We start from the raw sequence: 24,728 nt of genomic DNA, 5'->3' as shown, positions 1-24,728 counted from the left end.
CGCTCTGCATGGGGGGGAAATCCGGACATTTAAAAATTCCCCCCGGACGCTATTTTTAACTCAAAAAAGCCGGACATGTCCGGCAGAATCCGGATGAATGGTAACCCTACCAAAGGATAAGCCCACCTCCCCATGAGGACTTCTATCACATTCCAAGGTTTAGGAACAGAGTCAGACCAAAAAATAAATTAAAAAAAAAAAGTGAAGTTGATTTGCAATTGAGTAATATTTTCCCTGCAAGGATCTCAAAAGGAGCTTGTTTCCATAGCACAGAACATTTATAAGATTCTTCTATGTGGTATTAAGATAAATTTACAAAATAAAAATCTGTGCAATTTATTTTTAATTAGCACATCTCCATAAAATGCCTAGCACAATGGGACCCAAATCCCTGGGTGGGTCCTTGGGTGCTACTTCAGTAGAGATGATTGTGGCAGATAAATAATAAAAGTGCTTTAAAAAAAAGCAGTAAGAAATTTGAAAGGGAGGGAGAAAAAGCCTGAGTAAATTCCTCTTCCCCAAAATCCATCCAAATAAACCCAAGCAGATTTTAAGCATGTTTTTTAGAACAGTGCTGAACACCACTGGCCCTTGTATACCCTCGCTGCTGTTATCCAATATTCAGCTTACCCAGTGCTGAGTCTTGTCATCAGCAATGGGTAGTTTTTGCAGTGCAGCTCAGGCTCAGATGGTTGTAAGTTTAAATACAAAAACCCGTCCTAAAATCAGTCACCATAAACATAAAGAGGTTTGTAAAAAGAAGAGCCTATAAAATATAATGCAAAATAAGAGGATACGAAGTGCAATGAGAAATGGGAAAGAACAAGACCTCTCTATTTGTTCTCCTATCTTCCCTCTGATAAATCCCTACATTTTTATTCTATTATTCAAACAGCTCTCAGTAGCTAAAGGAGTGCACATCAACCCCACGATCAGGAAAGCCTTAGGATATGGTTAGACAAGAGATTTAAAATTTGGTTCAGAGATCAAATATCAGCAAGACCCACAACTCGGTTCTTCCTTTGGATACACAAAGGCAGCTCCCTGAAGCACAAGTGCAGATAAATTAAGAACGCACTAATATACTTCCAGAGAAGTCTCAAGACACCAGAGGCCTTTTTAAAAAAAAATAAATAAATAAACAAGTGGTCTAAACAACTTGCTCCTTGAGTTTAACCATCCATCTACTTTTCTCTGATTTAGAATTTGCTTTCTGCCTTAAAACTAAGTAACCCCATCTTCGCAGCCATCTTGAATTAGATTGACTGCATCTGCTTAACAATAATTTATCTATTGAACATTTGTTCAGGATCTTATAGAAGCAGATGTTGGAATTCATTAGCATTTTTATATAGCAGAAAGCTTGGCAGCACATCCTGGGAGATGCAATTGCATTCTGTAGGAAAACTGTATTTCAATATGAAAAGAGAATCTGCTCCTATTTCAAGAGTTTTATACTGCACAGGGTTTCAGAAGTGAACAAAAAATCCAAGATAAGCATGTATCTAAGCAAAGCAATCTGCTAAATTATGAACTGTGACATTTAACTTTTCAGATAATAGAAATATATACTGGAAAAAACAAGCCATTTCTATAGCAAGTTATCTTTTTGGGGAAAAAAACTGTTCTGAACCTAAGCATCTGCTATTTAAATAGAGAGAACAGGGCAGTAGCTATAGTGCTAACTCAAAATGTAACTGCTTTAAATAATAGTCTAATTTAAAATGTATACTCTTAATGATTGGGTATATAATGGAGTCCATATAAAAACTAAACCTGTTCAAAATACACATGTCACTTGTCTATTGACAAATGACTTTCTGGTAATGTTGGGGTTTTAGCCAACATTGACATCAATGTATTCAATATCTTTGTTTAAAAACTCAGATTCTCCCAGATTTCTCATGGAAAGGGACAGGAAAACACCTCAATTTCTGAGCATGCTATAGTATAGAGAGAGACCTATCAGGAAAATCACGTTACTGTCAAGTAAAAACTGGCTTTAAGAAATCAACTAACACATGCACTTAACCCATTCTTTTAATTAATTATGTGTTGAAGATGAGTGCCTGTATATCATTTTAGCTAGAATTTCAGCTCTTTCTAGTGCAAATATGTCCCTCCTGTTTTCTTTTCCAGCAGCGTTGACACTCCATGGGTCTCTAACCAAGTAGGTACCAAAGTATTCTTAGTCTCTTCTGCAATGCTGACCACCTAAATGAGAGACGCGCAATACTCCAACTGCTATGTTAGGTCAAATTACAAGCTTAAAGACAAGACCATAATACCCTGCCTCAACGTCTGTCATATGCCTTGCAAGGCACCCCCGTCATGGTAATGATTCAATAGATCCTAGTAGAACTAAAAAGGGAGCAATGAAGAGATTACCACCACCAATTTCACTGGAATGGGCAAGTGGAGACTTAAAATTACAAATATTCAGAAAGGTTTATACAAGTGCCCGAAACAGAAAAATCCTACCATGCTACCAAGACTATCAATACCACTATGCATATGCCCATGTGTGTTTTTTTTTTTAAATATGCACACACAATATGTTGGGTTGCGTGTGGCGGGGGGGGGGGGGGGGAGTGGGCAAGAAATACACCTTAAAAAGTATAAATTGCTTCAGTGGTACTTTTGAAGTTGTGTTGCTTAGTGATTAGAGCAAATACTTGCATCACCAAAGTCTCACTGCCGACAAGACCTGTATTACTAATGCCAATTTAATTTACTTCTTTTAAAAAGAAAAATCACTCCCTTTCAGGCTTTCAGAGGGGCTAAAGAAGTTTAAAAAAAAAAAAAAAAATCTTGTCATTTCCCTTCTACACACCAACTTTTAAGGTATGTTTTCACTTCAGAGTTACCTCTGGCTCTCACTCATGTTTTATCCTTAATTCCCCTACCCTTCAAACACAAATCCCCCCTCTCTCTCGCATTTCAGCCAGGGCTGATGGCTCATCTGGAGGTATAGTCTAAAGCAGTGTTTTTCAACCTTTTTTTGGGCAAAGGCACACTTGTTTCATGAAAAAAATCACGAGGCACACCACCATTAGAAAATGTTAAAAAATTTAACTCTGTGCCTATATTGACTATATATAAAGTAATTCTCTTGAATAGGAATCAAATAAACACAAAGAAAGTATTTTATAATTACTTTATTATGAAATAGTAAGTAAACAGAAATATGAAAAATTATAAAATACTTTATTCAGTGCGCAACCTGGGCCTGTTTGGCTGAACACAAAGCTGATATTCTGAGCTATTTATAGTCCTTAACATCAGTGGTGGGATTCAAAAATTTTAGTAACCAGTTCCGACATTCAAGCATGGTTTAATATTTTTTTCCCACGGCACACCAGGCAACATCTCGCGGCACACTAGTGTGCCGCGGAACAGTGGTTGAAAAACACTGGTCTAAAGCTTGGGCAACAGCAAGGACACAAAACTCAGGTAATTGCTTTGCAGCGTGGCTGCTCGCACCCAGGCTATACTAAACCAGATACCAATGAGCCCAATTAACTCTGCAGTGGAGAAATGTCCTAAAATAATTTACCACAAAAGTTAGTCACTGCCAGATTTAGGTCTGGTTCACGCTTGGAAACCTGAATCAATCGAAAAGCTTTAAATCAGAGGTTTGCGCCAGGGCCGCCTGGGGGGCGGGCGGGGGGGGCAAGTGGGGCAATTTGCCCCAGGCTCCGGGCTCCGCAGGGGCCCCCACGAGAATGGATGAGGCTCCTCTCCTGGAGCCTCAGCGCATCCAGGAGCGTCCCTGGCTCCGGTGGGGCCTCAGCTCCTCCCCGCTCAGAGCCGTGTGGTAAGGGGGCAGGGCTACGAGTTGCGGGCCGAGCGGCGGGAGCTCAGGCCCCACTGGAGCTCGCAGCCCTGCCCCCTTACCACGCGGCTCTGAGCGGGGAGGAGCTCAGGCCCCGCCGGAGCCACGCTGCAGCGCTGTCCAGGGATGCTCCTGGATGCGGCGCGCTGAGGCTCCGGGTGAGGGGGGAGCCGGGGGTAAGGGGCCGGGGGGTTGGATAAGGGACAGGGAGGGGGCAGAGGTTGGGGGGGGTGGTCAGGGAACGGGGGGGTTGGATCGTGGGCGTTCTGGGGGTCTGTCAGGACTCAGCGGGGGGGGTGGATAGGGGTCGGGGCAGTCAGGGGACAGGGAGCAGGGGTGGGGTCCCAGCATGGTGGTTGGGGGGGTTTCTGGGGGACGGTGAGGGGACAAGGAACAGGATGGGTCGGGGATTCTGAGGGGGGCGGGCAGTCGGGGGGCAGGAAGTGGGTGGGGGTCGGATAGGGGGCAGGGACAGGCTGTTTGGGAGGCACAGCCTTCTCTACCCTAAAGCTCATTCAGCAGTTTGAGGCTTGCAGAAGAGCCAAGCTGTTAGCTTTTCTATTACGGCTGCCGTCCCTTTCACTTCTCAAATGCCAAATTATAGTCTATATTTTATTTCAGTGCCATAGGGAGATTCATGTCAGGGGAGGGTAGCTTCATTTAAAATTAGCCACTGTGGGAGGGATCACATGAGAAGAGCAATATCCTACACCACCTACCTCCTTCCCAACCCTACCAAGGGAGGACCCGCCCCCCCACCCTGCATTCCCTGAGGCTTCAGAGGGGTTAATTCAGTGGTTCTCAAACGTTTGTACTGGTGACCCCTTTCACATAGCAAACCTCTGAGTACGACCCCCCTTATAAATTAAAAATACTTTTTTATATATTTAACACTATTATAAATGCTGGAGGCAAAGCGGGGTTTGAGGTGGAGGCTGGCAGCTCGCGACCCCCAGTAATAACCTTGTGACCCCCTGAGGGGTCCTGACTCCCAGTTTGAGACCCCCTGGGTTAATTTAATTTTAGCACCCTGTGTCTATTCACATGCATGTGCTATTTTGAGCATTTTAGTTTTCACAACATAGGCTCATCCCAGATTCTGGAACAAGCTCAAATGCTCAGTTCGTGGAGTATGTACATAAGCTATACTAAAGACAAACCCACAATAACCGTCTCCAGTTTGTGAGGGACCCCATGGAGCCAGTCTCTAGGAAACAGATAAATGCATGGAGGTTAAGTCCATTAATGGCTATTAGCCAGGATGGGTAAGGAATGGTGTCCCTAGCCTCTGTTTGTCAGAGGGTGGATGGAGATGGATGGCAGGAGAGAGATCACTTGATCATTACCTGTTAGGTTCACTCCCTCTGGGGTACTTGGCACTGGCCATTGTCGGTAGACAGGATACTGGGCTGGATGGACCTTAGGTCTGACCCAGTATGGCCATTCTTATGTTCTAACCTAAATGAACCCAAAGTTATGGAGACAGATATGAGTCAAGGAAGCCAGCAGACTATCAGAAACCTGGAAAAATCTCTGACTGGATGGGCTCAGGCGTTTGGTCACAAGCTGAGGTGGTTCAAAAGTTTTGGATTTTTTTTAAGCAGAATTTTTTTATTGTTTCTTTTAACAATCAAACACAACAAGCAGCAAATATTTGGCCACACACTTCTGAAACCCCAAACCATATTCAGGTTTTAGCAGACTAATTTCAGCTTTTCAATTAGAAAAACCACAACAAATTTTGAAGGAAAGCAGACATTGTCCGTGATTTTTTCTGCTTTTTAAAAACCCCTAGTTTTCGATCCAAAAAAGGTTTTGACAGAAAATATTTGTCCAACCCTTTTAATGAGCTTTAGTGCCTTTTAGCACTAGCTGATGCTGAGAACCAGTGATACCTTGTAAAGAAGCTTTCTCAAAACTGGGTTTGTGCCGAGATGCGGAAGGTTTATTTCTCCCAGGGCCGCCCGTGGGGGGGAGGGGGGAAGCAAGTGGGGGCAATTTGCCCTAGGGCCCGCAGGCGCCCCCAAGAGAATATAGTATTGTATAGCATTGCAATTTTTTTTATGGAAGGGCCCCCCGAAATTGCTTTGCCCCAGGCCCCCTGAATCCTCTGGGCAGCCCTGGTTTGCGCCAATATAATTAGATCAATTTTAAATTTTTTTGTTACACTGGTGAAAGTTTTCCCAACATATATATATAAAAGCCCTAAATCACTCACATGGATGCATTCTCTTTCAATATGGAACTAGTCAGCTGTGATTAACGTGACTTCCCTTCAACATCCTGCACTAGAAGTATTATTTTTCAACACTCAAACTGGTTTAATCAAAGTCTAAACATTTTTCAGTTATACACATTCATTGCAATTTTATACTGCATTCAGGTTGCCATCGGAAAGGCCTACTTTCCATCCTTCACAACTCCCCAGTGGGAAAAAGAAAAGGTCTTTATCTGAAGCTAGACATGGAAGGTCTGGATCCCAGAAACAAGCTGGCAAGTTGAAGCTTATACCATGTTCTTAGGCTTTTCCTTCCAATGGAGAGTTCCTGTGCTCCTAGTATTCTTGTATTTGTTTACATACCTATCCATGGGGAAAAAAACCTGTAAATACAGTAGTATGTTTTCAAACTCATATGGTGTAAAACAGATAGACACAGAGAAAGGGTTCTCTGCAAATAGCTCTATACATACTACATTCAATATGCAACACTTGCTAAGAAGTCAGAAGAGACTCCCAATGCAGAGCCAAATTGTTCCTCTAAACATTCTATCAATCTGGTGGGTAAATATTACCTTCTTGGTTGAATGGAAACACACTTCAATAACTATATGGCCTGTAGCAGTATGAGGCCTACAATAAAATTGGAGAAGTGCTCTGGGCAAAGGGAGAAATGAGGCAGATTAAGAAATACTGGAGAGTTTCTGACCTTTGTTCTGCCATTCCAAGCATTGCTTATAGATCTGTCCAACCCAGCTCCGTGGAATCTAGCTGCATATCAAGTCCCTATAGCCACTCATGTTTAGTATTTTTCTTTAGGTTTCTATCACTGCTACCCAAGTGCTGTTGTTTTAACCAATAGCCTCCACTGCCATAGTATTTCAACACTCGCAGTCTTCTTCCTTTCAGACACCCCAGTTGTGACAGGGAAGTGCTACTATCCCCATTTTACAGATGAGGAATAGAGGCACAGAGAAACTAAGACCTGGCCTACACTTAACAATTAGATTGACATAGCTACGTCGCTCAGGGTTGTGAAAAGAAATTGTGCCCTGAGTGCCACTGTTAGGGTGACCTAATCCCTGCTGCAGGTGCAGTAATGCCGCTCAGGGCACGTCTTTGCTACCCGCCGATCCGGCGGGTAGTGATCGATCTATTGGGGATCGACTTATCGCGTCTAGTGAAGACGTGATAAAACCGATCCCCGATGGCTCTGCCGTCGACTCTGGAAATCCACCGCGGCAAGAGGCGGAAGCGGAGTCGACGGCGGCGCAGCCGCGGTCGACTCACCGCCGTCCTCACAGCCAGGTAAGTCTACCTAAAATACGCCACTTCAGCTATGCTATTCACGTAGCTGAAGTTGCGTATCTTAGGTCGACCCCCCCCCCCCCCCCCGTAGTGTAGACCTAGCCTCAGAGAGGTGGATGAACTGCACTGATAGGAACAACCCTTCCATTGATGTAGGAAGGGTCTATACCAGTGGAGGGCAACCTGCAGCCCGTCAGGGTAATCTGCTGGCGGGCCGTGAGACAGTTTGTTTACATTGAACGTCCGCAGGCACAGCCGCCCACAGCTCCCAGTGGCCGTGGTTCACCGTTCCCAGCCAATGGGAGCTGCAGGAAGCGGCACGGGTCGCAGGTTGCCCACCACTGGCCCACTCCTGTGGCACAGCTGCATTGCCATAGCTGTGCCGTAGCAGCATAGACATGCCCTAAGGACTTACTCAAGGTCACATACGAAATCCGGTAGCAGGAACTTAATGAATGTCTCGCAAATGCTACGCTAGTACCGTAGCCTCTGGCCTTTCCTCTCTTGACAAGACTACCTTTCCTCTTGAGTCTACACAAATGTTGCCTGCCACCCCTTTGCTACCACCCTTAGGAAATGTGATAAAAAGCACTAATGCAGATATAACCAAAACTGTCATATATTCATCAGTTCCTTTTCCCTCCTCAGTCTCCTTCCACTGAGGAAATGTTTGTGGTGGCCTCCATCTACAGATATCAGCTTTTGATTTCCATCCTTTGTGCTGAGGGGCCAGAACATCACCTCCACATCAGTCTGAAAAGACAATACTTCTCCACTTCACTCTGCTACATGAATAGCTACAGTGGGAAAAGACCCAGATATTTAAAATCCATTTACAGATTTAGAATAAACGGGATTAATGAAATGTTATGATTCAGACTCATGACAGCTGGAGAGCGTGGGAGTACGAAGTTAAAAGAAAAGCAGAGGCCAAGGAGAGTGAACGTTAAGGTAGGACAGAAAATCAATCAAAAGTTTTGAATCAGAATTGTCAGTACTACAGGAAGATAGCAACAAGCTCAAGGTAATCACTGAGCAAATAGTGTTTGTTGTTATACTCACAAATAACTGAACAAATAACTTTTTTATACTCAGAAAATACTGAACCTATAACTGAAGAAATACAGCTCATTCCCCTACCGTTTCCATTTGAATTTTGATTTTGGATTTCACACACACACTTAAGGTAGAGGGGGAGGGCGCGGAAAGGCGAAAAAATGTTGGGGACAAGCAAGCTTATCAAGAAATGGGTCTTTCTATCGTAGTGAGACCTGCTTTCACTTCAGAACAGATTCAGAGGCCAAAATTTCCAACAGGTAACTAAAATTAGGCTCCTAAATCCACCTTAGGCACCTGGATAAGTTGCTTATTTTTAAAGATGTCTAGCACTCGGAAGTTCCCCTCTTTGTCCAGGATTGTCTTAAAGACAAATGCACACATTTTACAACAGCTCTCTCCCCACCCTCAAAAGTGAGCTCTGAGTTACCTGGTAAAGATCTAATGACATACACTAATTTAATGTGCCAAACTGCAATGCAATAGGTAATCACTCAAGTACCCATAAAATATGGAATGCCCAATAGCTGTACTCAGATTCAAAATTCTTTGAACACCTACAAATATGTCATCTTATGTTTTAATCTGCATTAAGGCCTGCTCTACTGTAGGAAGAGGTGTGTGAGCTAACCATTTTTTTTTTTTTTTTTAAAGCCTTTTCCCTAGTGTAGGCATCCCTAAAGGGCTTTTCAGTCATGTTAAACTAACTTTATGAAGCTGATCTGATTGAAAGCCATATCTCCCCTTGTTCATAGAATATCAGGGTTGGAAGGGACCTCAGGAGGTCATCTAGTCCAACCCCCTGCTCAAAGCAGGACCAATCCCCAACTAAATCATCCCAGCCAGGGCTTTGTCAAGCCTGACCTTAAAAACCTCTAAGGAAGGAGATTCCACCACCTCCCTAGGGAGCCCATTCCAGTGCTTCACCACCCTCTTAGTGAAAAAGTTTTTCCTAATATCCAACCTAAACCTCCCCCACTGCAACTTGAGACCATTACTCCTTGTTCTGTCATCTGCTACCACTGAGAACAGTCTAGATCCATCCTCTTTGGAACCCCCTTTCAGGTAGCTGAAAGCAGCTATCAAATCCCCCCCTCATTCTTCTCTTCTGCAGACTAAACAATCCCAGTTCCCTCAGCCTCTCCTCATGAGTCATGTGCTCCAGACCCCTAATCATTTTTGTTGCCCTCCGCTCGACTCTTTCCAATTTTTCCACATCCTTCTTGTAGTGTGGGGCCCAAAACTGGACACAATACTCCAGATGAGGCCTCACCAATGTCGAATAGAGGGGAATGATCACGTCCTTCGATCTGCTGGCAATGCCCCTATTTATACAGCCCAAAATGCCGTTATCCTTCTTGGCAACAAGGGCACACTGTTGACTCATATCCAGCTTCTTGTCCACTGTAACCCCTAGGTCCTTTTCTGCAGCACTGCTGCCTAGCCGCTCGGTCCCTAGTCTGTAGCAGTGAATGGGATTCTTCCATCCTAAGTGCAGGACTCTGCACTTGTCCTTATTGAACCTCATCAGATTTCTTTTTGCCCAATCCTCTGATTTGTCTAGGTCACTCTGTATCCTATCCCTACCGCCAGCGTATCTACCCATTGACCCATCAAGATAGGACCATAGGGACTTTCACGTGAAGTGAGGCTTCAGAGCCCGGACTACAGTGTAGTAGCCCCAAATCCCAGTTCTTTGCTTCCAGTAGCCCCTAATTTATACCACCCCTCCATAAATCATTTAACGGCCATTTATTCTGACAGTCTGAAAGGGGCTTGGTGAAAGGCTTGCAGTCAAGTGTGGAGAAACAACATGATTTGGGGAAACTCAGCAGATAAAGAAGATCGATATTCAGAAAGAAAACTCGTTCAGATATGTTATCTGAAAGCTAAAATGCACATGCTACAAAAGGGAAGACAAAGCCCTCAGGCAGCTCCAACTTTGCCCTGCTTTTGCAGAATTTCTTTTTCTTCCTGTCTGGCAGAGCCTCATTAAGATCAGGTCATTGAAAGGTTAGGAAAAGTATACAGTAACCAAGTAATTAACATAAATAATTCCTATGGGATTAGGAGAGAGTATACATTTTCACAGAGCCAGGATGGCTGTGCTGCACTCAACTTCTTTAGGCTACATTTCCCACTGTACTGGACTATGGCTTTCCCCAGAATTAGTCATCTACTTCTCAAAAGTAGTTATAAAGAGCATTGCCACTAGAAAAGCAGTGTGTTCAGGTCTCCATTCACCTTTCCTGAAAGGAAGCAGTGTCACACACATTTGATTCCCAGTAGGTGACCAATCGAGAGATAATGGAATAATGATAGGGTTAGTTTGGTGCGAAGTTAAGAATGCAGTAATTAATGCCTTCTGCACTGTGAAATTTTCAACATAGTTCAAAGGCAGCAATAAACAGATTCACTAAAAAGAGTCTCTCGCTTTAGATTATTTGTTTGCTGCAAATTCAAACCAACTACACCTCTACCTCGATATAACGCTGTCCTCGGGAGCCAAAAATCTTACCACGTTATAGGTGAAACTGTGTTATATTGAATTTGCTTTGATCCACAGGAGTGCGCAACCCCGCCCCCCCCCGGAGCACTGCTTTACCGCGTTATATCTGAATTCGTGTTATATCGAGGTAGCGGTGTACTTTGATGTATGGTTACATATGAGTGACACGCAGGTTATCATTCCTTTTTGCTTCTGCAGTGATCAGTGCTACTACACACCCTTAGAATCTTCCCTTCCTCAATCCATTTTTCAAACTAACAGAAAGAGCCTTTGAACATCAGAGCTGTACGCTGTACAAATTTGTTATTGTTATTAAGTCTAAAATATGAAAGTAAAAAAAAAAAAAAAAAAAAACAGTAAGATCTTGCTGTTCAAGGTGATGTTTTCCTTTGTTCATCTTTGTCATTCATCAGCAGATTAAAAAGGTGACACGACAAGTTTTAATTCTACTCGTTGTGTCAAAAAAACTTGTCTAACTTTCAGAAAATGACAACATCCTCCATATTTTTTGAGCTTCTTCAGGTATTGCCACAGAGCAATATTTTATAGCCAAAGGATGTGTTCTACACTATTTTATGAACACCTTACGAATGTCTATAGAGCAGCAGCCATTGTGCCGAAAAGCATGTTATTTATTAAAACAAAATTCAGCCTTAAAATTCCAACAGTGAAGCAGGAGAGAAATAGTGACACAGTCACTGAACCAAAAAGAAACTCTAAGATTCAAGAGTGAATTAGGGCACAGAGTTCATGCATTAGTCTCTCACTTTCAGAGATCATTTTGAATCAGTTTTTAAAGTTCCCCCTCTGGACTTTATGACTCACCTAAAGCTATCCTAGCACTTGGCACAGAAATTTTAGAAGAGTGCACTGGCGGATCTCTGTGAGAACCTCTGTGTTCTTGTGTAACTAAGGTCTAGCTAAACTAACAATCAGTTCCATAAATACTAAATCACTCCTTCTTCCCACTCAATCACAGATGTCTTCAAAAGCTTTTTGCAGTTTGGAAAACAATCCAGGACTGTACAACCTGGAAAGTATCAAGAAAACAAAGTTCTGTCCTGTTTGGCTTTAATCAAGATGATTTATTACATGCTTTAAATTTAAACAAGGACAGCTAAGTTCAGTTGTGGCGTTGAAATTTCGACTGACATTTATAGGTAAACAGCCTGTGCCAGATTTGCAACCAACGCCATTTTCCAACACGTTCTATAGCTACAAATCAAGAAAGCGGAAAGTGTTTCAGCCAGGCTATACTCCATCAGTATGAAGTCACTTAGGTCTGTATAACTATGTCACTCGGTATGAAAATCCAGAGCCCCGAACGACACAATTAAACCGACCTAACCCCCCAGTATAAACAGCACTGGGTCGATGGGAGAATTCTCCCGTTGACCTAGCTACCACCTCTCACAGAGGTGGGTTACCTATGCTGACAGGAGAAGTCGTCCCATTGGTGTATGTAATATCTACACTGAAGAGCTGCAGCATTTTAAGCATAGACAAGTCCTTAGATGCTTTTGAAAATCCCACTCTGAGGTGCCTAAATATTTTCCTAGAATCCTGATTTTAGGGTCCTATTTTTTGAAACTGTTGGCCTGTGTGTAAAGAGTTCCAATGCCTTTGTTAATGCATTGAAAAACCTAAACATAGGTCATTAAATACTGAAGCAGTTTTGTTTTCAAGTGATGCCTCTAAAGGAAAGAATAATCAAAAATACAGTAGCTTCTGATGCTGCAAACACTTATGCACATGCTTAACTTTAAGCACATGAGCAGAACTATTGAATTCAATGGAACTACTTGGGTGAGCGAAGTTACATACCTGCTTAAGTGTGTGCAGGATCTGGGCTTTAATTTTCAATGTTTTGTTCTTTGCCTATAGCAGTTTTGTAAAATACAAATGAGATGTCCTTCCAGTAGTGTTCTTCTTAAGAAGCAGCATGTGTAACTAAATTTTAATCTAAAGTTACAATAGCAAAAGTTGTAAATTAGGTGTATAAAGCCTCAACCTGATTAAATCAGATTTAAATCGCTCCACTCTGGTCACAATCAAGAGGTTTTCCCAGTGTGAAAAACTTGCTTTCTTTAAAAAGAAATCTGTTCAGCTAGCTAGAGTGAAAGCCTGAAACAGTGTTGCCAAGAGGAACAGATTTAAATCAAAGAGAAAAGAACATTTCATTAGCTCATCTGTCTGCCAGAAAGGATTAAAACGGCCTACTCATGCTGGCTTTTAACTAGGGAAAAAAGATAAAGGTTTAAAAAGGGGCACCACAGCTGTCAAAAGGTACCCGAAGCAACAGTTGCTATGCAATCCTAGCTACAGTGCGCAGCTCAGAGTGTTTACCTGGGGGTTTGTGGGGGAGAGGACAAGGAAGGTCTTCCAGGGGTTTTGCACAGTGATGAAAATAAAAGAGGACATACAATTAGTTTTATTAGAGTTTCAAAGTCCAACAGAGGAGTGGGGTAAAAAGGAATATTGATTGTCAGTTTAAAGAGTCATTAAAATGTAACAGCTTTTCATCCCATAAATATCCAATTCAATCAAACCAAGTGGGGGAGACACAGATCAAGCACATCCAGCCAGGCCTGAAGGAAACACTCATTCAATGCTACGAAGTGGTGTGCAGTTGAATACTGCAAGACTACATTTAGCAGCTCATAATGAGATCTCTAGTTAGTGTAAGATAACTGGCTCAATTAAGGCTAGGTCTACACTGGCACTTGAACTACTAAACTTTTGTCTTTCAGAAGTATTAACCCTCCCAGTCCCCTACCCCCCCCAAAAAAAGACAAGTTTTGCCATGACAAGTGCCAGTATGAACAGCAACACAAACACTGCTCATTGAGGGTAGAAGTTTTTTGTTGGCAGGAGAGCCGACAAACAGCGGCTACACTGCACGACTTTTAGCAGCATGGCTGTGGCGACACAGCCATGTTGCTAAAAGTGGTGTAGTGTAGACACAGCCTTAATGCTCCCTCCTCTTCCTCCCCCAGCCCCATTGTGTCTCATCCTCCTGCTGCATCTTGTTATAACCTAGATGGAGAGCTCTTTGGGACAGGGATTCTTTCCTACCTCTCTGTATAGCATATACCACAAGGTGCCCCTAGGTGCTAGTGAAATACAAATAAGACAACACTTTAGCCCTATGCAGGGACAGCGCTGCTCCTTTTTTATGGTATCAGGGAGATTTCAAATTTATAAATATGCGCTGACTTAGAAAGGTGAGTAAGAAATCACAACTGGCTGATTTTTGCAGTAAGAAATTAAATGCGGAGATTCCCTGTACCTTTGTTTTATCATGTGCTTCTTGCTAACTCACCCTTCTAAGTGAAGATACTTCAGTGCCATTAACAAGCAGTATTTCCAACTCTCATTATTTTTATCTTGAATCTCACATTTGATATCTTTCTTAAAGCCCCAAGCTCCTGGAGTCAGGTGAAAACATTACAAAGTCCGTTTTTCATTTTTTTTAAATGACTGTTGAAAAAGCTTGAAAAGTTGAGCCCTAGAGGTTCAAAAAACAGAAAGCATATAAAAAGAAGCCAAAATGTGAGGGGGGATGGGGGAGGGGTTACATTTCAATTTTTTTAAGCCAATCTTAGGATGTTTGGGGGCCTGACTCATGATTTTTGAATGCCTGAAACTGGCAGTAGCCCCCCCATCAGATACAAGCCTCCAACTTATTGGGGTCCACAGAAGTCAGGGCAGGCAGGAGCTCTTACCCCCTGTGAGATGTCCTTCCTCTTAGCTATATCCATAAATCCACCAATTGTTTTCATCTTTCTTCAAATGCCTAGTGGGCCAGCATGTACCTTCTTCTAATTTTAGTAATCAGCTCCAGGCACCTGGTGTTGATTGTAAACACTGAACAGCTCTTCAGACTCTCACACACAGATGCTGGCCAGGTAGTTTATCAGTTTTCTAATTCGTTTTCTGGAGATGTGACCCCACCCAGCCACCTCAGCTCAAATCACTGCTGGTTTTAAGACTATCAGTGTCTTGTTCCTGAAAATCATTCAACTTCCTGCATTTCCTTTTGACATTTTGGGGTGTGGAGTTTTCAAGTGATAAATTAGAGGCAATGCAGAAGCCACTCCATCCCCCCCACCCCCCCATATCTCCTGAGGAGGTGTCATCTTGGGGGAAAAATAGGAAGGACAGTTGAAACATGGACATAGAAATTTGATTTGGGGGGAGGAGGCAGGATTAATATTTGGAATTTATCAAAGTTCTCTAGGGTCCCCTTATAACACTAATACCTAGTTCATAGATAGCACTTTTTATTTGATCTCAATGTTCTTTGCACATTAGGTCATCCCCATTTTAAAGATGAGGAAATGGAGGCACAGAGGGGAAGTGGTTTGCCCAAGGTTACACAATGAGCCAATGGCAGAGCTGAAAATACAATCCACATCTCCGGAGTCTTGCTCCAGTGCTCTATCCACTAGGCCACATCGGATGGGAGGAGGGGGATTCAGCATAACTTTAAAATGGAAACACACTCACTTGGGGCAGTTTGTGACTAACTTGTAAAATATTAAAATGTATTCAACTTGTTAGCAAACAGGTACATGACAAGGAAGAGTAATATTTGCAGCTTCTGTCTTGTCATTCAGCCCAACCGCTCCTGCTTCAGGGCTCTTCCTTCTCACCAAACTACCCCGTAATGCAGCCAGCCAGGGAACCAGGAGTGGCCAGCACCAGTTACAAGTCACCCTCCTGCTGTCTCCCAACCCTGAATAAGAGCAGTAGCAGCACAGTCTGTTGATAACTTGGGGACAGGGCCGGCTCCAGGCACCACCCTACCAAGCATGTGCTCGGGGTGGCACCTGGAGGGGGGCGGCGCTCAGGCCCGAGAGCGGAGCCGCAGCGGGCTCGCCGCCCTCCCCGCGGCGCTCCGGCCGGCCGGGGAGAGAGCGGGGCCGCGGCGGGCTCGCCGCCCTCCCCCCGGCGCTCCGGCCGGCCGGGGAGAGCTGGGCTGTGGCCGGGCTCAGCACCCTCCCCTGCCGCGCTCCCCGCCGGGGGGCGGCTTTTTTGCCTGGGGCGGCAAAGGTGTGCACAAAGGCAGCCTGGTGGTGAAAGAAGGCTGAAGTGTGCAGAGGGTTGAGGACAGACCATCAGGAGCGTGACAAAGAACTGTGTAGAGAAAGGAGAGGGATTGGAAATGGAGAAACAGGGAAGTGAGCGAAAACACTGAACCGATGGTGGTGAAAGGAAGGCTGAAACAACAGCAGTAGCATGTTTATGAAAAACACTTTGAGAGTGACATAAGACTTGGCAGCGATGGAAAGCTGGCCCCAATACTAAGTGAGGCAAAGTCAGCATTATTACTTCCCCCTCCACCAGTCGCTGACCTCACCTATTTGACCTCATGCTAAGTCTACCGGTGCCTTGCCTCCACTATGTTTTACAGCAGGATAGTCAACACAAGTTAGTCATCCTGTAATGAACACACAACTTTTTTTGGTCAGTGGAGACATAGCCAGAGTGGTACAGTTAGGAGTTGTCTATATGGGAAAGTTATACCAGTTATACAGATATGGCTATATTAGTGTAACAGTCTTATCTTTCAGCATAAAAGGAAAGGGTTTAAGCTAAACCAAAATAAATAAATAAATAAAACAAACCCCACTCAAGTGACAAGGTAAATCAATAAGCGACCACTTATACAAGAGGGAGAAATTAAATTCACAGTGAAGTCTTATGTGCCATCCTACCTAACTTAATTTCTAACATTGACCAGGAAACAATTTACTGCGTTTCTGTTATTTATATTGCACTAGCACCTACATGTGCCAATCAAGAAATGGGTCCTCATTGTGATAGGTACTGTACAAACAGAGATGATACCCACCCACAGTAATTCTCTGGAAGTGAAAGGAAAACCCACAACACCAAACTTGTTAGAAGCCAAATTAACAGGCTGCCTGCCCATGTGTCAATGAAGCAGTTTTGCCAACTGGCCTGAATAGGGCCCGTGAAAGCTTTTCTTTAGCTCACCAACAACATATGTCAGGTGCCCTGAAAAGCGAGCCTCGCTGCCTTAGAGCACACTCATGAGCAATGCTCTTTCTCAGCCTTTCAGTCAGAAAGCAGCTCTCTCCCCCACCCACCCCCCTTCTAGTCTCAACAAAGGAGTCTGCAAATGCATCTTCTTTCAGACAGCTGAGACTTGCACTGCTCTAGCTTTTGGAAGGCAGCCCACAATCCTCCTTCCTGAAAGCAAGCAGCTGAGCTGCCCCCATCAAGGCACTTATGCATTCATGCTGGTTGGTTGTTGTGCTGTCACTAATGACTTTCTCCAACTGTGCATAGCAAGGGTGTCAAAGCAGAATCCACCGGATGAGCTGGAAGCTGCTCTACATGCTCAGCGGGAGAACAGGGTGGGGAGAGATTGCCCGTACCTGACCTCAGCTCAGGTAGTGTTAATGTGTTCTCCTTTCGCTCCAGTTCCCTCTATTTTTTAAACTCAGCTCTTAAAAAGCACACAGGAGGATTAAGAAGTTGTGTAAACTCTGTAATATGGTAACACCTTGTTAAACAGAGAGATTTGATGACTATAATCCTGTATCATGTCGCCTTAAACAAAAGCTCACTGTTGTAATGATTGTTTTGTTTCGGATATTTACATGGCAAGAATCTGTGAACCTGTTAATACTTCTTTTTATTACTATTGATTTAGGGAGTTGGGTAAAAACCCTCCGAGAAATTAGAATGTTCTGGAAGCAACACGGTACTGAATATAGTGAAGCAGCTAACAGATTGCTCACGGAGTTTGGCTAAACTAAATAAATTACTACGTTGCAATAAAAGCAGAACCCTCAAGAGGAGAAAGGAGCAATAACTAAAAACTGTGAGAGCATTCAAAGTTGCCCTGTGTTAACTCATGGAAGGCGAGCTGTTGCCTAAAGCCAGCTGTTGAGGGTTAGCTCTTCAGGGAAGAAAGGAGAGCAGGATTTTATACTGATAAAAGCAGAGTTCTCTTTAGGGATAGTCTAAACACAAAAAGCAGTACCGCTTTAACGCTACAGGTATAGTTGAAGCTGTGCATCCTCCTTCCCCATTAGTGCACAGTAGTTATACCAATATAACACCTTTATGGCAGAATAACTGTGTCCACACGATGGGTTGTGCTGGTATAATTAATTTTAAAAAATAATCACACTCCTAATCAAAATAGTTATATTGGTATAGAAATCAGTGTCTGTAAGCCAGGCCTTAGTATATCACTGGATGACAGGTTTTAAGTTATGGTATGGTTTTGCAGAGTGTTAACTAGTGGTTTCCTTTACTGCAGTCAAGACTACGTAAGCAATTTAGAGATAGGGTTCCCCTCTGCCTCAGAGGGAATTTTACAGAGAAAAATATCCCAGTCTTGCACTCTTTTCTGAGAATAAGGACCACCGCAATGCTGTCTGAATGGGCACCCAGACAGCCTGATTCAGGAATCAAATGCCTTTCATCTCCATAAACTGATAACTCCAGGAAGGCTACAGAGATTGACACACATCCTAAACTAGGATATTTAACTGCTTCTGAAAGCCATTTTCCAGCAACAGACTCCCTGTGAACCAGTATTGAAGGAGTCTCAAATCACATTTTCTAAAACTACTGTGAAGGTTTTGTCCCATCTGCACTAGCATTCATTCATTTTCAATGCCAACTCAAGGGGAACAGCAACAATCCATGTTATTAGTGTGCACAGGGCTTTAATATTAATCCCCTCAAAACTGCAGAAACCTCCTCTACCCCTCCAGCTCTGCATGCATTTGAAGCAGTAGTGGCAAGCAGGTTACAACTACTCAATGGTTTTTCAAGGGACACACACACCTTGGTTACAGTGATTTCAAGTTCCAATACAATTTGGCTGGCTAGCACAAATAGACCCAGATTGTTCTGGAACTGCAAGATCCTTCCCATTTGTCAAACATTTTGTAACTAGTAAGTTACTTTACCTGCTAATAAACACAAAGATATAAGCAGGTGTGCATGCTTCAGGCAGAACAAAAACAAATTAACTAACTATAAAGATAGATTTTAAGTGATAATAAGTCAAAACATAAGTCAGATTTGGTCAAATGAAATAAAAGCAAAACGCATTCTAAGCTGATCTTAACACTTTCAATGTCCTTACAAACTTAGATGCTTCTCACTACAGGCTGGCTCTTCAGCCAGGCTCTCCCCTTTGATCAGTGCTTCAGTCGCTTGATGTTGGTGTTGTCTGTAGATGTAGGTGGAAGAGAGAAAACATGGCAAAATGTCTCTCCCTTTTATTATGTCCTTTCTTTCCTCTTGGCTTTGCTGCCTCCCTCCCCCCCCCCCTTTCAAAGTCAGGTGAGCATTACCTCATCACAGTTCCAAACTGACCAAAGGAAGGGGGTGACTCCCTCGAAGGTCTAACAGATTCTTTTGTTGCTGCCTAAGCCAGCGTCCTTAGGTGCTGACTCTGTGGGTGTTCCAGGGCTGGAGCACCCACGGAGAAAAATTAGTGGGTGCAGCAGCCAAGCTCCCTGCCCCGCCTCACCTCCTCCTCCGCCACCGCCACCTCCTCCGCCTAACTTCCAGCGCTTGCTGCCGCCAAACAACTGTAGGGGAGGGGAAGGGAGCGGAGCGGGAACATGGCGCGCTCAAGGGAGGAGGTGGGGAAAGGCGGGGCCAGGGCAGAGGTTTGGGGAGGAGGTGGGGAAAGGCGGGGCCAGGGCAGAGGTTTGGGGAAGGAGTCAGAATAGGGGCAGGAAGGGGGTGGGGCAGAGGTGGAGTTGGGGCAGGGCCGGGGGCAGAGCACCCACCGGCACCAGTAGAAGTCAGCACCTATGCCAGCATCTATTGTTCCTGTGAGGCTGGGCTGGATTTGTCCCATCCATGCCCTGACGAGGTGTGAACTGCCTCTCTGTCCTTGGAGAGTTTTTGCATGGGCTTGCTTTAAGCCATGAGGGTACATTTTCAACCTCATAACTATATACATGAAATTATAACCTATAACATCACTGTAACAACCATGCTCAGTGCATCATGAGCCTTCCAAAGACACCCAACATGACAAACTTTGCATCGGATATCACACAATCAGAGAAGACTAAAAGACCTCCTTCATCCATCATAAACAGAAGGACAACTACTATATTCTCTTAGATTAAAGTGACCTGGAAAGTAAGTGCTTTGAACTGGCATTACTTCAGCAGTTGCAAGCCCCTCTTGCAACGTAATGAAGTTATGCAGTACTGGAGATTTTAAAAGATGAGCTGCAAGTTGTGAAGTTCAGTTCTGAGCTTGCATAAGGGTATGTCTACACTGGAAACTTCGAAGTGCTCCCATGGCAGCGCTTTGAAGTGCGAGTGTGGTCACGCACGAGCACTGGGACAGAGCTCTCCCAGCACTTCTGGTAATCCACCTCCACAAGAGGATTAGCTCCCAGCGCTGGGAAAGCGGCTCCCAGCGCTGGGAACCTGTCTACACGAGTGCTTTAAAGCACTCAGACTTGCTGCACTCAGGGGGGGTGATTTTTCACACCCCTGAGCCAGCAAGTTAGAGTGCTATAAAATGTAAGTTTAAACAACCCCTTAGTGTTTAGGGATATTTAAATCTGGTATTTTGTTTAAAAAAAAAGTTAGACTGAACCAAAATACCCGGCTCAAAGAAAAGATTGAACTAATTCCAGCCAATGCAATTATTTGCAATTATTTTGGTTTCTTCTCCATTCCAATTTTAATCAGCTTTTACTGCAAGGTAAGTCAGCAACTAAATGTCACCAATCCTAGCTCCTCTATATTTCAAAGATGATACAATAACCTCCACCTTTTTCAGAGCGAGGAAAAAAGGGCAACCCTTTTCTAGATTTAGAAACGTATACCAAAATCTTTTGTCTGTTCCACCATAGTGTTATGCTGCCTTAAGTGTCCTTTGTATGGTAGAACAATCCATTTCAGGAGAGACCATAAGTAGGATCCTTGTGGCTGCATCAGTGCCATCCACCATTTGCATAGCCTTGAGTGCAGAGGTAGTGCTGAACAAATAAAGCTATCTTTGTCACAGGCTCATTTTCAAGACAGACCAAGAAACCGGAACAAGTATGACAGTGTCACTTTACTCAAATGGACATTAGTTGCTGTGTAACATTTTAGTACATATTCTGTGTTTATAAATTTTCTAGCCAGGTTCTCACTCAAGTCATAGATGCATTGATGTAGAAGACATCACTGTGAGCAAAAGTTCTCCAGTGGTACAAACGTTTAGGGTTTACGTAGAGCTATTGGCTGGGAACCCTGAACTTCTTTGCCAAGTTAAAAATTCCATTCTTTAAGATCGCTTCTTAAAAACTTCCCTGAAATGCAAGAGTTTAACAATTCAACTTGTTCTTTAGTTTGGTTACTAAACAAAGCTACTTTAAAACCATGTAACGCTGGTTAAGAGGTATATTGGCAAGCACATACCAAAGCACACTGCGGCAGCTGTAACTGCCTTCAGCTCAGATATTAGGAGATCCTAGTCTCCAATGTACTGAGTGATCCCAGCTCTCTATGGAAGCCAAGCATTGCACAATTTCAGGCCCAAATTGATGAATTCTAGGAGAGGTTATATCTTGCATTAAAATGATCCCGTTGAATGGAGAATAGCAGCTTGTGTGTTACATAAACAAAGCAACCATCTGCTTGATCAGAAAAAACAAATATGTTAATAGGCAGCAGTTAACTTACTTGCTAGGAGAAGGCAGGCAATCGAAATGACATGCAGTTGCTTGACAGTAATATCGTAGTGATCCATAAAGAGGTCCAGTAAGTAGACAGCAAGGTGCCGTGCCGTAGGGCAGAGATTGCAGCGGCTGCTGAGGACAGTCAAGAGGTCAGTAAAGTAGCGGCGCATCCCAATCTGTGGTGAATGGGCCTTATAGACAGGCAGTTTCAGTTCCTACAAAAACACAACAGGAGGGGAGAGAGGTATTAAAAGGAGTATTTGTTTCAATGGCTAGAATGCCCAAACCAACATCCACCATCTACTATGGTAAGTGCTTAGCTACTACAGCAATAGGATTTACTCAGAACGCAGAGCTGGGTTAGTGCCAACATGTTTTGAAAGTCAATTCACTTCTAATATGTTTGAGTCGTTCATTTATTCATTTTCCTTAAGAGACTTAAAGTACTTGGTTGTGCACTGTAAATTCTGGTTTAACCCAGCAATAACTAGTTATTGCTTTCCATAAAGAGAGCTCCAACACTATCCAGACTTAGAGAAAAATGATCATGAAGAATAATTGAAAAGGGACATTGTCAGGTCAAAATTTTGCACCAAAGTCAGGTTCTGTACTATATTTCTTAAGACATAGGGGTTCATTTTTATACACACACACTCCATAGAGAGCACCTAAACTTTGCTTTTTAATTTGTAGAACAAGGAAGGAGTTTTGTATTTTAAAGGACCTAGCATTCTTTTATTGTGTTAAAAACCCAAATATTGGAGAGTAGTGGTAGCCTACAAAAAAGAACATTGATTAGAAAGGAAGCAGTTTATTTCCATTGTCCAAGGAGAGAAAAATGCAGAGACAAGCAGCATAATGATGAGTGGTTAGAATTTAAATCTTTACACTTTTAACTATTTGGGGTGTTTTTGTACGAGAGAAGTTTAAGAGAGCCCACTATATTTTATTTGACTAATGTTTTCTATGTCACATCTCATGTGTGAAGTTTTTATATTACTCAAAGACCAAGGCCTCACATGTAGTTCTGTCTTTATCTGGAGAAGGGAATGCCATACTGCAAAGTAAAGTCACATGCTCGGTCTATACTAGTAAAATAGATGGAGTTTGAACTAACAAGATTTTAAATAGGATTCTGCACCCAGAGTGGACAGGGGAAGTGTGATGAACCCCAGGGTTACCCATGACCAGCCAAACACATTTTTAAACATGACCTTTTTCCTAGTTTAGATGTGGCCACAAGGTAAGGAGGAGGAATTTGCTGTGCTCAAATCAGAATGGAGCACATGTTCTTGACATGGCAGTTTCCCATCCATAGAACAGTGTACATCTCGTGATATCAGCTTGTTTGCCCAGTTTGTGCCACTTAATGTCGGCTTAGAAACAGATGTACTACCCCTTAAGTGCTGACACAGTTATACTGGTATAAAAAGATGCTTGTAATGGGATAGTTTATTCCCCTAAATTAAAGTGTGTAAACTAGGTCTTAGAGAAGCATTTGTAAGAAATGCACACTAGGGTGCAACAATTAGGGTATGTCTACAGTAGAAATGCTGCAGCTTTGTAGCACACACACTTACTACAGTGACAGAAGGGTTCGTTTACTGCTGTAGTAAATCCATCTCTACAAGAGATGGTACCTAGGTCAACAGAAGAATTCTTCTATGGACTCAGCAGTGTCTACCCCAGGGCTTAGGTCAATTTAACAGGGTGTGAAGATTTTCACAGTCCTGAGTAACGTAATTAAATAGATCTAACTTTGTAGCATAGACCAGGCCTTAGTCATTGTACAAGCTCTCTCCTCAATTAACACTTGGCTGAACACTGGTTTATAGGAACCAGTGGCTTGCTGAAAACATAGAATGAAATCCTTTGGTACTTTATTAACCCCCATTGCTTAACTGCCAACATGCAGACTTACCTGCCATAACTATCCTACCACCATGAAATTGCTTTACAATCTTTACTTGAGACACCACCCTCCAAACCAGGGTAGTGACTGCCCAACATCTCTTTCTTCCTTACTGAGAGGAGACATTCCACGAGGAGGTTCAACTTAGAAGAAGAAAATATCACGACACAATTAGCCTTAGGGGGGTGCTTATAGCCTTGGGGGGGGGGGTGCAAGAAGACTCCATACCGAAAAAGCAGCTTACAAATACAGCGAGCAGAGTACTGTTATGGATGATCGATTCTCAGGCCTTTTTAAAAAGAGGCAGTGACAAACCACATTCCGGAGTAAACAGCCACATGCTGTGGACAGGGAAGCAGCCCTTTGAAACCTGGGGCAGCATTCACTGAAGGATTATAAAAATATCCCCCACTAGTAACGATTTATAAAAAAGCGAGACAATGAAACATTTCCCCCATTGTTTTATATCAATTAAAAAACCCACCCATTTGAGTCTGCAATTTTTTTTATCCTGGGATTTAAGGTAATCTCTACAACCTACACCTGGGTCCAGAACAGAATCCAATACACTTACAGACCAAATGTTTGAGTCTGTGGCTATTGAAACCAAATTTTAAAACCAAAGAGTACCTCATCTTTTCAGAGGGAGAGATGGACACACACAAAACAATGTGGGTGAGGTAATATCTTTAATCTACAGAGTTGTCCAATAAAAGAAAAGTCCTCCCCCCCACTGTTTTTTTTTTTAAGTCAGTGTCAAGGCTGTATCCCCACTTTGAACTTTAGGGTACAAATGTAGGGGCCTGCATGAAGACTTCTAAGCTTAACTACCAGCTTAGTTCTGGTCCGCTGCCACCATCTTAAGAATTCCCTCCCTGGGAAGCCTTGAGAAACCTTTCACCAATTCCCTGGTGAATACAGATCCAAACTCCTTGGATTCTAAACAAGGAGAAATTGACCCTTCCCCCCTCCTTCCTTTCACCAACTCTTGGTGAATACAGATCCAAACCCCCTTTGGATCTTAAAACAAGGAGAAATCAATCAGGTTTTTAAAAAGAAGGCTTTTAATTAAAGCAAAAGGTAAAAATCATCTCTGCAAAATCAGTATGGAAAATAACTTTACAGGGTAATCAAACTTAAAGAGCTCAGAGGAATCCCCTCTGTCTTAGGTTCAAAGTATAGCAAACAAGATAAGCA

General features: G+C 43.1%; 1 protein-coding gene across 1 annotated transcript in view; it reads right to left on the bottom strand.

Annotated features, from left to right (window-relative positions):
* Positions 1 to 24,728, bottom strand: part of CCNJL (cyclin J like) — a 51,570-nt gene that overhangs the window by 4,612 nt on the left and 22,230 nt on the right. The window contains exon 2 of the mRNA XM_065410016.1: positions 21,624 to 21,834. Within this exon, the coding sequence (XP_065266088.1) occupies positions 21,624 to 21,834 (211 nt within the window). The remainder of the gene's footprint in view (positions 1 to 21,623; positions 21,835 to 24,728) is intronic.

The sequence above is a fragment of the Emys orbicularis genome, chromosome 8 (genome assembly GCF_028017835.1).
Source record: "Emys orbicularis isolate rEmyOrb1 chromosome 8, rEmyOrb1.hap1, whole genome shotgun sequence".
Classification (NCBI taxonomy): Eukaryota; Metazoa; Chordata; order Testudines; family Emydidae; genus Emys; species Emys orbicularis.
The sequence above is the reverse complement of the archived record's forward strand: the minus strand, read 5'-3'. Positions and strand labels throughout refer to the sequence as shown.